Source organism: Anser cygnoides, chromosome 15 (genome assembly GCF_040182565.1).
Source record: "Anser cygnoides isolate HZ-2024a breed goose chromosome 15, Taihu_goose_T2T_genome, whole genome shotgun sequence".
In the NCBI taxonomy this organism is placed as follows: Eukaryota; Metazoa; Chordata; class Aves; order Anseriformes; family Anatidae; genus Anser; species Anser cygnoides.
In genome coordinates, this window is record NC_089887.1 from 18255338 (window position 1) to 18271292 (window position 15955).

General features: G+C 37.1%; 1 protein-coding gene across 6 annotated transcripts in view; it reads right to left on the reverse strand.

Annotated features, from left to right (window-relative positions):
* MRTFB (myocardin related transcription factor B) overlaps positions 1–15955 on the reverse strand; it is an 88656-nt gene that overhangs the window by 45052 nt on the left and 27649 nt on the right. Inside the window, exon 1 of one of the 6 annotated variants that reach the window (XM_066977964.1) lies at positions 5548–12032. The exons of 4 other annotated variants lie outside the window; for them this stretch is intronic. In XM_066977964.1, the coding sequence (XP_066834065.1) occupies positions 5548–5668 (121 nt within the window). In that variant the 5' untranslated portion in view covers positions 5669–12032. Of the gene's footprint in view, positions 1–5547; positions 12033–15955 lie in introns of those variants that run through there. One more of the 6 variants, XM_013189452.3, reaches the window with a different exon arrangement.

Genomic DNA, 15955 nt, shown 5'->3' on the forward strand with positions numbered 1-15955 from the left:
GAAAACAAAAAGCTAGATGGGAAAGATAGCTAGATGTAAACTTAACATTTAAAAAAAAATATGAAGCATAACTTATCATCAGTTGAGAAGCTTAAATGACTAGGAAACAGAACAGTCTGTATCATATCTTATTGCTATGGAATATGTTGCTTAGAAACAAGTCAGAACATGCAAAAGCCTCCAAACAAATTACTGAAAGGTCTGCTGGGATGAATATATACACACATATATATATATATATACGTATGTATGTATATAGATCTAAAAAGCAAAACCTGTATTTTCACAATTCTTTAAAAATGAAAAAAATCACTACCATCTCGGGTAGAAAGTCTAAATAAACTGAAGCTTTCATTTCAAGCACTTTGTAAAATTGCATATATTCAGTATATTAACAATAAGTACATATTCTAAATCTGCAATATTCCTCTGCTTAGTACAGTCTTCTGATTTTATTTTTTTAAACTTATTTGACATTTCCTCCAATACTGCTGTCAGCCAAGAAATGTACTGTCAAGGGACTCATGAAAGTTGGGTTCAAATTCTACATCTAGTACAGACTTGCTCTGTGATAGTTTTGGAGCATATTACATTGAATGATGACAGATGATTTCCAGGCAAGCCCTCTTGAGAGAAGGTACTACCCTCCATTTTCCAGGCTCTTCCGAGGCACAGAAGGACCAGCAAACAAAACACATACCCAAGCAGATCATCCAGGTCACAAGATTACACGTCAGTTTAAAACAATGAAGAAGGTGGGTTTACACTTAAGTGCCTGATCGCAAACTGAGATGTAAGCTATGGCATTGTGTCAACTCTGCTACGTAAACAACATCCAATTTCTGTGGGTGCCTGCTCTGTGGATGACTCAGATTGCTTGCAGTGACAGCGAAGTCACTACATTAAAAAGAATGTCGCATTAAAAAGGCTGAGGTATATACATGCATTGTTGGATGCGTTGTGAAAGGAAAGAAAAAACCCTCCAGCACAGCAACAAAACAGACAGTGGTTTCAGAGTGTGGTTTCATATCTTAATGTGATCTAAGACCTGAATGCTGATGAAAAGACAGTGAATGGTCTCTTCCTCTCTCCAACCACCGCTGTTCCTCTTGCATCAATACTGGCAAAGGTGCAGGCTGCCAGGTCAGTGCAATCTGGCTGAAAACTAAGACTACAGAAAAAAACAGTCTTCAGTGATACCGACTCACTGATCCAGCTTGCTTCAGGGTTACATAGTCACTAATACCAACATAAGGAAGAGGTTGGCAGGGATGGATGAGACTATGCCCACTTTTGGCAGCAGCAGTTTTAGGCCTAAACTCTGTGAAAGTTTTAAGAAATCTTGGCATGACTGGAATTGCCATAGCAAGTTTCCTTACAATTCCTGGTTATCCCTCATATCCTCTAACTGTATCTAGATTACATACAAAATCAAACTAATACATTGTGACCTTGGTTTATTAAAGTATTTAAGCGTGTATCTATTATAATAGTACTACCATATACTTATTGTCTGTTCAAGTGTTATACTGAAGAAAAAAAGTGGAATAAGCATTGATTTACTTGTAAGACATACAATTCTCTCATTGTCATCAAAGAAACTGTTTAGAGTAGATAAAGTTAAGAAAGTTAAGAATTTCAATACAGCCTCACAGGATCAGGATATTTGCATTTATAGTGCTTCCTTTACTAAGTCAACAGGCATACTATTTTTTCAGCATTTTACTCATCTGTGTCTTGAGAAATACATCTGATAGAATGCCACTGATGAGCGAGGACATAAAACACATCAAAAAAAAAACAGAGCTTTTTTGAATTTTTTTTTTTTTTTTTTTTTTTAATACCAGCAAAGTCCTTAAGTATTACATGCTACCACAGGAGAGCAGTAGAGGTCAAGAGTACCACCAATACGCAACATGCCATCAATAGCAGGAAATCTGTTAAAAAACAATTCTCATTCAATATTGATTTGTTGCATGGGAGGAAGGGAAGAAACCACTCCTGCCTAAATGTGGTAATCTATTAACCAGACAGCATGAAGACACTTCCAGCAAGCACCTGAGAAGTCCCTGTACTTCACTCATTCTACCCTGTATCCTGTTTCTAGCACTTACCAGTCTCCGGTTCCTCCCGAAGGCCATAAAATCGAAAAGGAATACAAATATAGGAAATAAATTATGCTTTAAGGTGGAAAAAAAAAATCCTTCCTGGTTATTATTTTTTTTCCTTACAGTAACCTGCAGGCAACTAGTAACTCTGAAGCTCAGATTAATATATGAAAGATAGGACCATACTGATCTGTTTAATCAATTTTGTACTCTCTTCAACAATTTTCCTGCATGGTCATACACTCTTGCATGAGCTCAGCAATCTCTGTATCAAAACAATTTAGGGTACAAGGTAAAATTGCCAATGTTCACTTCACTCCTCAGTTAGAAACCTCATCTGTAGCCAAAACGTATTCCTAATAGACACATTGTTGATCACTACCTCTTTCTTCCTAAGCATATGCACAAAGATGTCCTGATTTCATCCAAAGCTTTTCACCTGAATTTTTAAAATATTATGGCTGCTCACTTAGCATTGGAAGTCAATGCTTTAGGAATTTCTAAAAGTTATTTAGCTATCATTGTAGAGTAAGCCTTAGAGAGGAAGTCTTTTTTATTCCTTGTTCATGCAAAAGGTAATTTGATAAGAAATCTTACTAAGAAATTAAGAAAATGTTATTAAGAAATTCTGTTTTCACAGAACAGACAATATGTAAGATTTTTTATTTTTATCTTTTTTACAAGAAAGTAGGATAAGTAAGAGGATTTCTTCCAGTGCTATCAGATACTTTAAGAGAGAGGGGGAGAGAGAGAGAGAGAAGTCATTAGCATAAGCAAAGAAAAAAAATCATCTTTGTAATGTAACCTTCCGATGCATTTAGTATTAATTTGCCGAAGTCAGTGTTGGGATTTGTGTTTCCACCAAAACTCTTCTTCCCTGTAAAGAAATACCAAGCAAAAAAAGGGCTGCACCTAACAATACTAATTGCTGAAATACGCAAACTATCATCTCAGGATTTTTATATTTATCAAATCTGTGCAAAATACATTAGGAAGCAAAGGTTATGCCACCTTCTGAATTACATAGACCTCTACATATTTCATCCAGGACTCTCCCCCCCCCCCCCCCCCCCCCCAAATTTTTTTAAAAATTTTAACCATACAGATGGTATTCGTATGTATTGTTGTTTCAGAACAAGAAAGGGATGATGATGATTCAGGTGCTAAAATAGTCACATCTTAATTTGAATTTTAAAGAAAAAAGAGAAAGAATCCCACCATGAGCTAATTTAATATATTCTGTAAAATGAGAAGTGTTTTAAAACTATTTATGCTGTTATCTAAATAATTTATTAAAATTAACTGCAATTGAATTTTTCTAAACCTGCAAAATACCTGAACTACATATGTATATTATAAATGGAAAAGGTGAAGGTCTGCTTTAGCTTCTCTTGTTTAAAACCAGTCACATTTGCTATGCCTTCAATAATTCATTCTACAATAAAGAAAATTCTTGGTTTTGCTTAGCTGTAGAAGGAAGAAAGGCTGGAAGAGGAGATCCTGTAGTCCATTCATACTCTCAAAAAGAGGTTCATTATTTTATTATTAGGTTGCAAAATTCAGGAAAGATAAAAGAATTAGGAATATTCACTCGTGAAAAGTGAAAGCAGTGAATAGGTACTAAAATAGAGAAAATGAAGCAAAAATAGTGATCGTGGAAAACAATCACATATTCTTTTATGCACTGGATAAACTCCAAACAGTCATGAATTTAGACTGTACAAGTGTCCCCTAATTGTAGGTTTTTTCCTACTCTGACAGACAGTCATTATTGTAATGTACATTCTTTCAGCCACTTGCTATGTAACTGACATACTCAAAAAAGACTGAAGACAAAAATTAATGTGGTTACTTATTAGCCCACCTACAAGATCCATCATGCTACTGAATTTTTTATTTTACTTATTTCTCCCCTTTTTTCTTGGTAGTTTGCATTTGTTAGTATTTTCCCTACAATTTTTTCCAAAATTGTATGCTTATTCCTCTGTCCCTCTCCAAACTTCCTTGCCTTTCTTTGTTCCTGCTGCCCCACACAGCTTCAGAGGTCGCAGCAGCAGGTTTGAGTGAACCTGCTTGGGGTCGACAAGGCATCCACCATGAAAAAGAAACCACTGTTGGCCCTTTCTCTCAATCACTGTCTTTCAGGCAGTACCTTTGTGCTGTAAGGGAAGCAGAACTGTTATGCTCTCAGCCACAGACAGTTACATGCATCAGTGCTGTACTCATTCTCTATCTTTTTGATCAGTGTTTCTCCAGCCCTAACTTAAGAGCTAAGTAACGTGTTTTTTTTTCCTGTTTAAACAAACTGTCAGTTACTAAATTCCGTAAGGAATACAGGGTACCTTTTCACGATCTTAATTGTTATTAATTTCCAAATTAAAAACAAAACCAAACCCAGCACTGAAATTCTGAGAAAAGCATCCTGTATAGCAGGGGTAGGGGAGGAAAGCAGTCTTGTCACAAGAACGAGGAAAAAATCTCTGCATCACCAGACAACCCAATGATATCTGGAGCAAAAGCCAAGGCAGAGTGCTGGAAAAGGGGTGAAGGGATTTTGTCTGCTACAAAATACAGCTTGGTTTTGGCTCATTACAAAGTTGGAGTTTGAGTCTTGATCTGCAAAGAGCCTGGTATGTTAACATGCACCAGCTAACCAAGTGTCCTCTGCAGGGCTGGCAGCTGACCTGCAGAGGTCTCTTCCCTCTCTCCCTTAACACAGGCCAGCTAGATGAATACCTCGAGCTAGAAGGAATGAGACAACTTCCATGTCTCAGCTGTATTACTGCCACAGCCTAGCAAATACTTAAAATGTATGTTTGTCAGCCTTAAACAAAGCTCTATGTATCCTCAAACTATTGACATTTTGCAAACTAATGCTTGTAGATTGTGTCAATTTCACACACAATCTAAAAGCAATCATATACGGAGATATAAATTAATTTGATAAGCAGGTATCTGGAAAGCAGGCTCAAATCTAATGTGTCAGGGGGAGGAGGGTATTCTACAAAAGACAGTAGCTGAGAAAAGCAGTGCAGTGTTGACAATAAGATAGCAATTCATGTCTATAACGGCTTGTGGGGTTTTATTTTTAGTAGTGTTATATTTTACGATCATTGTTTCATTGTATTTATTTCAACAGTGCCATTTTGAAGCATTTTGTGCAATATTTACAGAAAATTTCAGTCCTTCACGAATTTAGCACTACATTTTACTCTGAAGAGAGTAATCACTCATTTTTCTTCATACAATTTCTATCAAGCTATTACCAGCATTATTTTAACAGTCTCAGGTAATTTCTAAATTTAGCTTTTAGAGGGTAAACAATACCTAATTTGATGAACAAAAATACTTCTTGACATACAGTACGACACCGCAAATACTTGAACTGAATATGCACAGTACTTCTGCATTTCCCGTCCCCAAGCAGCAAGTGACTAACCTTCCTTGAGACTTTTCTGGCTGTTCACCTCCAGGCATTCCTTCTCCTTCAATGGCTTAACATCTCCTGCAGGTAAAATCTCGGAAAAGCCCTGTTGCTGCTTCTTGGAGCTATCAATCATGATGAGAATCCTTTAGAATGGCAACATCCAGCATAGGAAAAAATACTAATAAGTCACCAAGCAGTACACTGCTGCCCCAAATGCTGCTTCCAGTTTCTTTCTCCTAACAAATGAGCAATTGCATCTTCCCACAGGCGAAAGCAGCCATCATCCTTCACTTTCGAGGTTGACCTGCAATATGCTCGGTCTGCTTTGGAGCCTGTAACTCCCTCAGACACCAGGCACAGAGCATGTGAAGCACAACTCCCAAATCCCCACCTCTCTTCCCAGACAACCACTCCCCCTTTTCCTTTAGTTATGTTTGCTTCCTCTGCACATTCGTGTTTCAATATGCAGCTTGATGGTCAATCATCTGACAAAGAATGAGTCAAGCAGTTAAAAATAAATCCAGCAGTTGCTGAAGGAGCAGCATTTGCTGATACCTAAGACAAACTAATGCTGAGGACTGTGTCCCTTCCCCCGCTTCTCTGCACGCTGCTGCAGGCAGCAGAAATACTTGATCTTTGCCTGACTGGCACATTCATTTCTTAAGTTTCATGAGTAAACAAAGCTGCCTATTAGCATGTGAAAAAATTATGTTGAGGAACCTCCTCCCTGCTACCCCCCGCCTTGTTTCAGAGATTTATCTAGCAGACCTAAGTGGGAAAAGCCATTCATGGTTCCCATGTGCTTCCTTGCAATTTAAGAGAGATTCCATTCCTTTTTGTACATATTGAAAAAACAAGTATTTTATTATTTTCCTTTCTGTATTACAGTTACACTTCTCATTGTTCCCAGCAGTTTTAGGAATATTACCTTGCACAGCTTCTGATCTGCCATTCTCTCCAGCATTTTACATTCATCTCACACGAGTCATTAATTTCAGTGTCAATCAGGAAGGTTTGGAGAAAGGGATCTCCCTCAAATTACCTGGCATGAGCTGTACAGGAACAGAAGACTAGAAGACTAACTCACATTTCACTTACCTAGAGCAAATAAACTATACATCATTTTAAATAGTCACAGTATGTCAAAATTAACTACAGCAGATGCATTTTCCCTTCCCTTTGGCCCAAAAACATCATTATACAGACTTTCCATATCCCTACTTTATATTTTAAATCCTTCAGCATGAAATTATGAAGGCCATCTCCACTCAGAAAACACGTTTCGCTCTTACGGCATCAGATTTGAACAGATCGACATGCAACAACAAACTCCTGACTCAGAACTGGAGACTAGAGAAAAGTCATTTTGCCTCTTCGGATCTTTCTGCAAGACTAGCATCATTCAACACAAAGGAGTGCAAAGGTTCTTCGCCTGATCAGTGAACTCCCAGGCACTTGTGGTGGGGCTGCACAACAAGTAGCACCACTTGAAAGTCTCTCTTCCACTACCTTCCTGCTGCTGGGAGGAGGAATGCCAGAACTGCTCCCATCTGTGAGCTTACAGGCAAAAGAAAAATTCCTGCAGCATAAATGATTTGAGGCAGCTTTCCCAGCCTAAAGATTTGTTGTTTGCACATTGCGTATTTAAAATTTATCAGCTTAAATTACAGTTTGCTTAAATACTAATTATAGGCAATTCCCATACATCTACTTTTGCAGTGATTTTTCTCAAACACAAGAAGAAAAATTACCACGGAAGAACTCATCATAAATCAAATGAACTTCCTCACTGCCTCCAGCCAAATATTAAGCAAATATTAAACAAAACTACTGTTGAGAAACTCCACATATCCAGAAAATAAATTCCAAGCAAAATAAAAAAATTAGGGCTCAGGTTTTGGTCACTTTTTTCTTTTCAAATTCTTGTAGTGGATTCTCAACATGTAAGTTGGTTTTAATGCAAAAATTTAGTGGAAATTTGCTTTGTTGGCAAAAGGAAAGAAAATACTACATGCAAAAGTGAGTGTAGGAAAAAGATTCAAGAAAGCTGCTGACAAATGGCTGGCAATAGCATGGTGAGTAAGATGACCATGAGGCAAAGGCAAATAAATGCCTTTCTCAGGCACATGAAATACTGGGTTTCAAAGGAAAATATGCAACAGCTAACAGCTTTATTCATAGTTACTCTTCAAAGCAACAGAAGTATGGGAGTTAAAGTGCCATCTTTCACATTCCACACAATTTGTATTATTACACTAGACTGCCAGTCGCATCTTTTCTTAGTGTTGCATTAACAAGTTTGTCATTTTCCAATACTGAAAATTACAAACTGAGAAAAATTGAAACAAAAGTATCTTAATGTCCAGTAGTTAAAAAGTGTAGTATGTGTGCAGACTTTCTTTGAATTCTACATTTAGGACTTAAATCATTAGGCATATTTTAAAGATTGTTCACAGCACTTCTGTGTTTATACACATTTTAATGAAATTGTAATATTTAAATTAAATCTGTTGCAATTTTGCTGCTGTAAATATAACCGTCTAGTTAATCTAAAGGTTTCTTTCTAGAATGCAAATAAGTACTGTGTTTTGGTTTTTTTTTTGGCCTTGGGAAAAAAAAAAAGCTAGCCCTCACTAATAGTTGAGTACAAACTGAATTTTAAAAAATATTAAGGGACAATCACTTTTCATCCAATCAAAAACTAAAAGATTTCCTTAAGAGCAGGATATTCCACAGTGCTATCAGCCAAGCCCAGTACTTGAAAAATGTCTCTCTTGCATTAGGTTAATAAAGGAAAGACCCTACTACTGCAAGTAAAGCTGGACACGGATCCATTGGAATCTGACTTGGAAAACAGTTGAGCTGATAAACAAATGTCTTAATTTAAAGCCCTTCCCTGCCATTTTTATTCATATTGAATGGCACTTTACTCCAGCATTTAAAATTTTATTCAATGGCAAAGTACAGACTTCACAAGCAGAAGTGGGGTCGTTCTGCTTCTCTACCACAAGTATGTTTTGTTATTTTTAGTAATACCATGTTACCTGAGAGGAGTGAGTCACACTGCTCTCGAGAAAAGAAACAATACAATCTAATCTACAGTTTGACAGAAATGTTAAATCTTTTTTTTTTTTTTTTAAACTGAATTTTCCCAGTTGAACAGCATTTGAAGAACTATTTAAGTGTCTTCTGCAATTTTAAGAGAGTACCTCTCACCTCAAGACTTTGCGGTAGAATCCGTTAAGCAAGAAGTATCGATACCACAGCTGCTAAAGATTTTGGGAGGGTTATCTTGTATAGGAGACGAACCTCCTCAAACAGCAGAGGAAAAAAATAAGCAGAACAAATGAAGTGAATCCACAAATTTAAAAGGTTCTATCTGAAAGAGGTTGGTCACATTAAAAATAAATATATATATAGGACTGTGCCACTTGATAATAATACTTTTGTTGAAATCCTAGTAAATTTCAGAGTTCAGAGAATGGAGGATTCACCCACTCTCTCTTTGTAAGGTCAGTGTTTATTTTCCAACATCACCTGTTTCTTACAAAACAGACTTACGAGTCTTACCAATGAAAAGTTACAAAAAGGAAACATAATTAGGCTGTTTTATTAAATATTCACTGAATAACACAACTACCAAATGAAATGCTATATATCTGTTTAAAATTGTCAAATGTCATTTAGTCCTACTATATACCAAAGAACATTTAAGAAGTGATGAAGGTGATAGAGGTTTCCCATTCATTCTATTAGAAAGACTCAACCTGCACAACTGCAGAGAAAGACGTTTTGGAGGACATGTTAGTAGACTGCAGATTTACACAGTAGCAATACATTTAAAAAATCTATTCCTATGGCTATAGTCTAACCCCAGATCAGGTACAGATGCAAGTCATTTTTATAGTTGTACAGATCAGTGCAGGGGCAGACATCAAGATGAAGCTAGACCATTTTTTCCCTGTGTGTTTGCAAGTGGCAGGGGTTTAGTGCAGAAAATTCCTGGCTTACAGAGAGATATAGAAATCTTGAGGCTACGTAAATATGAAATCTGAGTAAATAAAATAAAAAAGATTCACAGGCTGGATCTCCATGGTACAGTACAGTGCAAAGACACACAGATTATCTCTGAAAAACATCTTACGTGGATACACATCTTATGTGTTGTGTTTTATACAGCACAATAGAAACTGTGAAAGCTTGAGCAGACTAGAGGGAACAAATGTTAAAGTGGCAGAAGAAGAATAATCTGCTAACAATAGAAAAGAGTGAAGGAGAAAGAATGACTGGAAGGAAAAAGGTAACTAGACACTTCATGATACCTTTGTATCTCAGGGAATCTCATATGAGCAATAACATTAAAAAAAAGCGAAGCAGTTTTGCTTGGAAGAACTACTACTATTCCCTGTACGTGCTGTATTTTAAGTAAAAAAAACACAGTTTTAATTCGCATCAAGTTGATTTGTGTTCATGTACATTAGAGAGTCTAATTAGATGATTTCCACAGGTCCATCTCAACCTTATTATTTCGTATTATTGTATTATTATAACTTAGGACAATATCCAACTTCTTGAGTACGAAAGAACTAAAGACTCATATAGGACCAGTGGATTGTGTCCCAAAAACAATCTACTCTTTGTCTGCAGGATGGACATACCACAAACTGTTACTGCTCTATGATACTCCCTTCATTTCCCATTTTGATTTTTAAATCATTGCAGATGGCATTTATTTTTTATTTTTTAAAAATTTCTTCATTACATTGTCATCTGCTAAAGTGACTACTACTTGCAATATTTATTGTGTTCTATATGCAAGTGGTAACCCAGCATTTAAGAATAATGCAAAAGTGTAGTATCATTCAAAAGCCAAATTACAACTTTGCCGCTGCCAAAGGAGATGTTTCCAACTTCTCTCCATTTCTCCTTCTCCCTCCTCTCTGTCCATGTTCCACCCCCAGCTCTAACCACACAATCATCTTGCCTCCTTTGTACTGGCTCTGGTCTAATCTCACAGTAACCCAGTTCAAATAGTTGGCCTGCCAAAAAACAAAACCAAAAAACACATTCATTTTCTTGCTAGGAAATTATGCCATTAAGCAGTTGCATTGGCTAATCCTGTAACTGGATGTACACAGGAGCCAATAAAAGAAATGCACTGAACAAATAAGGAGTGGAAAAGAAGGTAAGATTGGGGACCTCCACTTTTTGTGAAACTATCAACTGTTTTTAAGTGTCATTTCAAATGACCATCCTCAGATTTCAGTAACAGCAGTAAGGTAGCTTCAAGCTAAATGAGTACTAACACAGATTTTCTTCTGTACTTACATTTCAATAGCCAAAACCCTTTTTCAAATAGCTAAATTTTCACCTCATCCTTCTGCTGCTGACTGTGCTTAAATACAGAATGTTCTGTAATATCTGAAAGAGAACGACTCATTTCCAAAGTAAACGTTGAGTGTATAACCTCTCTGATCTAAACATGTACCTGTTTCCAAAGAAATATTTTCAGCAGTACAAATAGCTGGATCGCGCTGAGGATCATACAAAAATCATAACGAGCTAGAAATAAAACTGTGGCTAAAACACCAGTTTCTATCAAACACCAAAACACAACCATCTCTTACAGCTAAAAGATAATCGTAAGCCATGTGTATTGTATCTATCAATTGCAGGTTTAAACTGGGGTACAAATAACATCAGTGGATCAAAAATGGAAGCTGAAGTAAAAGATACATGAGGTGCTTTTTGTTTTGATATAGAATATATCTCTTGGAATTTGCGTTATATTCAGAGGGTAGAAGTACCTCTCCTTTTAATTTCAATTTAAGTTGTATATATTGCATATAAGTGGGTGAAATGAAGAATAAAGGCTTCAGAATGGAATGTCTCTGTCAGTTAAACGAAAACCAAGCAACACCTAATTTAATAACAATGTATTGCATAGTGTTTTCATACACGCCTGTTTGTTTTTAATGTAAGCAAAGTGGTATTGTTTCTTCCCATCCTCCTGCAACACAGACTTTCAAGTGCTCTACCAACCTTCAGCCTATAGAAAAATCATTATTTAGAAAGAGGAATTGCCTGCTTGAGGTTCTCCAAAATCACAAGGTACAGGAGGAAACAATGCAGCTACACCAGGCTCCCCACAGTGCCTGCCTGCCTGCCACTCGGCATAGCCCTGGTACCTTTTTATGCATCAGTGGCCTGGTGAGCCAAGCACTAACAGTGTGCAACTTTAACCTCGTTAAACAAATAACTAAGCAACAACTGCTTTAAAAGTACATTCCAAGTCATCACATCGTATGGAATTCATTGCTCTGCAATCAGATGGAAAACCCAATACAGATGAATTTAAACTCCAGACAAATAAATAAATAAGAGCAGAGGTAGGCATTTAAGCTGTTTCACTACCATGAGATTTTGAAGTGGACAAAAAAAAATTAATGTTGTCAATGTTCACTGTCTAAATGAAAGATTCCCCACCATTTTGCACCCATGTATATGCATCTAGATAAATACATATATAAAAGTATATATGTAAAAAATACATAAAAATACATAAAAATACATAAAAATACATAAAAATACATAAAAACACATAAAAATACATAAAAACACATAAAAATACATAAAAACACATAAAAACACATAAAAACACATAAAAACACATAAAAACACATAAAAACACATAAAAACACATAAAAACACATAAAAACACATAAAAACACATAAAAACACATAAAAACACATAAAAACACATAAAAACACATAAAAACACATAAAAACACATAAAAACACATAAAAACACATAAAAACACATAAAAACACATAAAAACACATAAAAACTATTTTTAGATAAATACTATTTATATGCAGTTTTAACTGCACATATACACATCTAACAGCATATAAATTTATACACCTATATAAAAGTATATTATACATAACTTTTTAAGGCCAGTATTCGGTCACCCACCATGCCATCTATGATTTGCTAAGAGCTCATATAATAAATTCTGCACATCACGTACCAGTTTGTTTGCACCACCTTACCATCTTGTAGTGGCTGTATCACAAGCTAACATTTCAATGATAACATAGGCAGCTAGGATTTAGCTCTAGCAATTTAAAATAATTATACAGTGGAATTTAAAATTAACATTCATTTCTAGCTATGCATGTAGTTATCCACAAGGAATTTTTTCAGGGGAAAAAAAAGTCAGAATAAGTCAGTTTGATCAAGAGATCTCTTTAAAAGAAAGCATACTTTCCATATCTCCTGTAATCAGTCAAATGCCAAGCCCTCTAAAAGGATTTTTTTCATATATACCAGATGCCTTAAATAGAGTCAGTCACAGGTCATGTCTCCCATCTTAATCTCTTCACAATAAGCAGACAATTAAAATAAAAATCTATAAATCAAGCTAAAATGACAGAATGTTTGTTTAGAAGTTTACCAAATGGAATGACCCTGCTGGAATTCTTTCATGTAGCCTGTGAAAATGTCAGAATATATTCCATTTAAGAGGTCACAGTCCCAAGAGAGCTCTGAGTTTTGGCCTGTATGTCTTTTCACATGCTTTAACATTTGAAAATTGTTCCTTGTAGACACTGACTGATGCCCTGGGAATGCTAGGATTGTGGGAATTGGCAGTACCAATGACAAAGACAGACTTACTGAGAAATGAGTACCTACTCATTTTGCTCTCTCATCTTATAACAGATAAGACAACATTCAAATTTTATGGGGGGAGGGGGAAGGCAAAAGAATCCTCACGAAGTCATTTGTTCTTTCTGCTGACACCATGCCTTAAAACAAACAAACAAACAGACGAACATATATTAATTAAAACATCGTGTGTTCTTACAATGGATTCTTTAGTAGAATATTTGTACTGGATGTTCTGTGGACTATTAAAACTTAAAGGAGAGAGAAATCACAGAACAGCTGAGATCTTGAGATCATCTAATCCAACCTCCCTGTTCTAGCAGGGTCAGCTGAAACAGGTTGCTCAGATCTGTGCCCACTCAGGTTTTCACGGATCCTACAACCTCCCTGGGCAACCATTCTTCATTTATAACTTACTCTATACATCTATATGGTACATACTATATACAGAAGTATACACGTATGCACACACAACCTACGGTATTACATATATACACCTCTAGAGTGTACTTTCATAAATTGTATACTTCTTTATCTAGGTTTGTCTTTTTACAATACACTTCATTTTTTTGTTGTTGTTGTTGTTTACTTTCTTTGCAGGAGGGCTTTGCTGTTAATCACATCTGTATGCTGTTTTCCAGATCTCATTGCTTACAGCTTAGTGACTGTGAAACTTTAAATTTAAGGTGACATTTCCAATTATTTTCTGTGCCACTCTATTACTTTAATCAGAACTAAGTTTTCCATTTGTTGTTCCCACTATCCATTTTTCTCTGCTTTTGTCTCTCCAAACTGTCTCAAGAAAGTAACTTCTATGCACATTAGCCTACTCTGTACCATTAGGAGAGAAAAAAACATGCCTAATCAGAGAACTTAAAGTGGGAAAAACTGACGTAGATGAACACAAGGAGAATATCCCAAATTTGCCCTGATTCCCTAGCATCAAATTTGCAGGTTGAAATCTATTAAGTGCAGAGAGGATTAAGAATTTGTTCAGAAGCCGTAAAGCTATTCAAGAACGTATGATACCAGTGCTACTTAATGAGGGAGTGAAAGATAAGAGATAACAGGAAAAACAGTATGCCCACAACTCTTCTAGATGCCAGAAAATTTCCCCTGGTGCATCAAGTTTATCTAAACAATATCATTAGGTTAAGTGCAACACAGATTTCATTTAGTTATTTTGAGAACTGTCTGTATCGCAGCTGGCTCCATGGATCTTTTAGGACTACACAATACACACCACTTGGATTTTTTTTTTTTTTTATTATCTTCACAGTAATTCACTACAGTTCCCCCAATTCCTATAGGAGATATAGTGGCCTATAGGAAGCTGTCATTCTCATCTCACTCAATACCTTAAGGTCTTGGTTCCTGAATGTTCCTGTTCTTATGCAGCCTAAGGCACTAATTTCATAAGACTAATTTCTTTTAATAGGGATTTTTCCAGTCTTGCCTTTTAAAGATGTTCAATGTCCCTCAAGGTTTTTTTCCTGACAAACCATCCAACATTCTTATCTCTTCACAATTAGCTCAATTCTCCTGTAAAACATTAGCTGCTGGCCATTAAAGATTAATGCACAAGATCTAGCAGACAGCCACGGTAGACACATCACAATTTCTTCTACCCTCCTCCAGCACAAACGGGACAATTCGACACAGAACCGAAGGCAACCTTGTATGTAGCTAATCTGAGAAGCAGACACCCATGAGCAACATGGGGCAGAACTCTTTTGCCACACAATGCAAAGGACAGAGCATGTGCACACACACAATCTGTTTACAGCCAAGACCAAGAGCTGAAGTGGGCGGATAAAGTGGTAAAGGACAGTCAATGGCCTGTATAGGATCCAACCAATTACCCATTTTACAAGAACATAACCGAGCACTCATCTGCAGATACTGACTGCACAGAAGTAACTTACTGTCTCTCTTTCAGAAACCAGTAGCCATTGTCACATGAAGGCAATTCTGGCACAATGGGATAGGTTAGGAAGCCACTGGAAAGCCAAGATAGTTTGCTATTGAAGGCAGAAGCTAGAAACTTTTGACTCTGCTGGTAACCTTCAAACAACTCTGATTGCACAGCTCCTGACAGTAAGACCTTCACACCTACCTCTCCCAGCCCAAATGGCATGCTCACCAGTGCTGGGAAAGTACTAATTCAGCACGCAGAAGGCTTTGCTCTGGCAGTACTGCTTTTCTTTGATGGTATCCGCATGTGCGATCCCTTCCCACCCTTTGGCTCTGGAACAGCAGTTTGGAAGGCTGCATGCAGCACCATCCCCATCCACCCTCCTGCTGTCAGCAGCAGACAACCTGTTCTTCCCTCCCTTGCCACCTCCTGGCTCTCAGACAGAAGCTTGTGAAAGTGCGGTACAGTACGTGGGCAGCACATTGTTCTGACTAGTACTTCAGCTGTGCCATGCTGCCTGCCTGCCTGCTACTTTTGTCATTCTTCCTCCACTGCAGTCCAGCTACACAACACCTAGTCATCATTTTTCTTCCTCTCGCTCCCAAAGAGCCTCATCTGTGTCACTTTTCTCCTCTCCCAGCCGCTGGCCTTCCTAACAACATAGCAGCCTGACACAGATGAGTCCTTCCAGCTTCAAGCACAGGTGAACTGTACACAATCAAGTATCCTGCAGGCAGGAATGCAAAACAGGAGCCTCTTAAGACTACGGCACTCTGCTTCCCAATCTCCATTTACGTGAGCAGTCCAACTGCTATGCCACAGCCATGGACTAT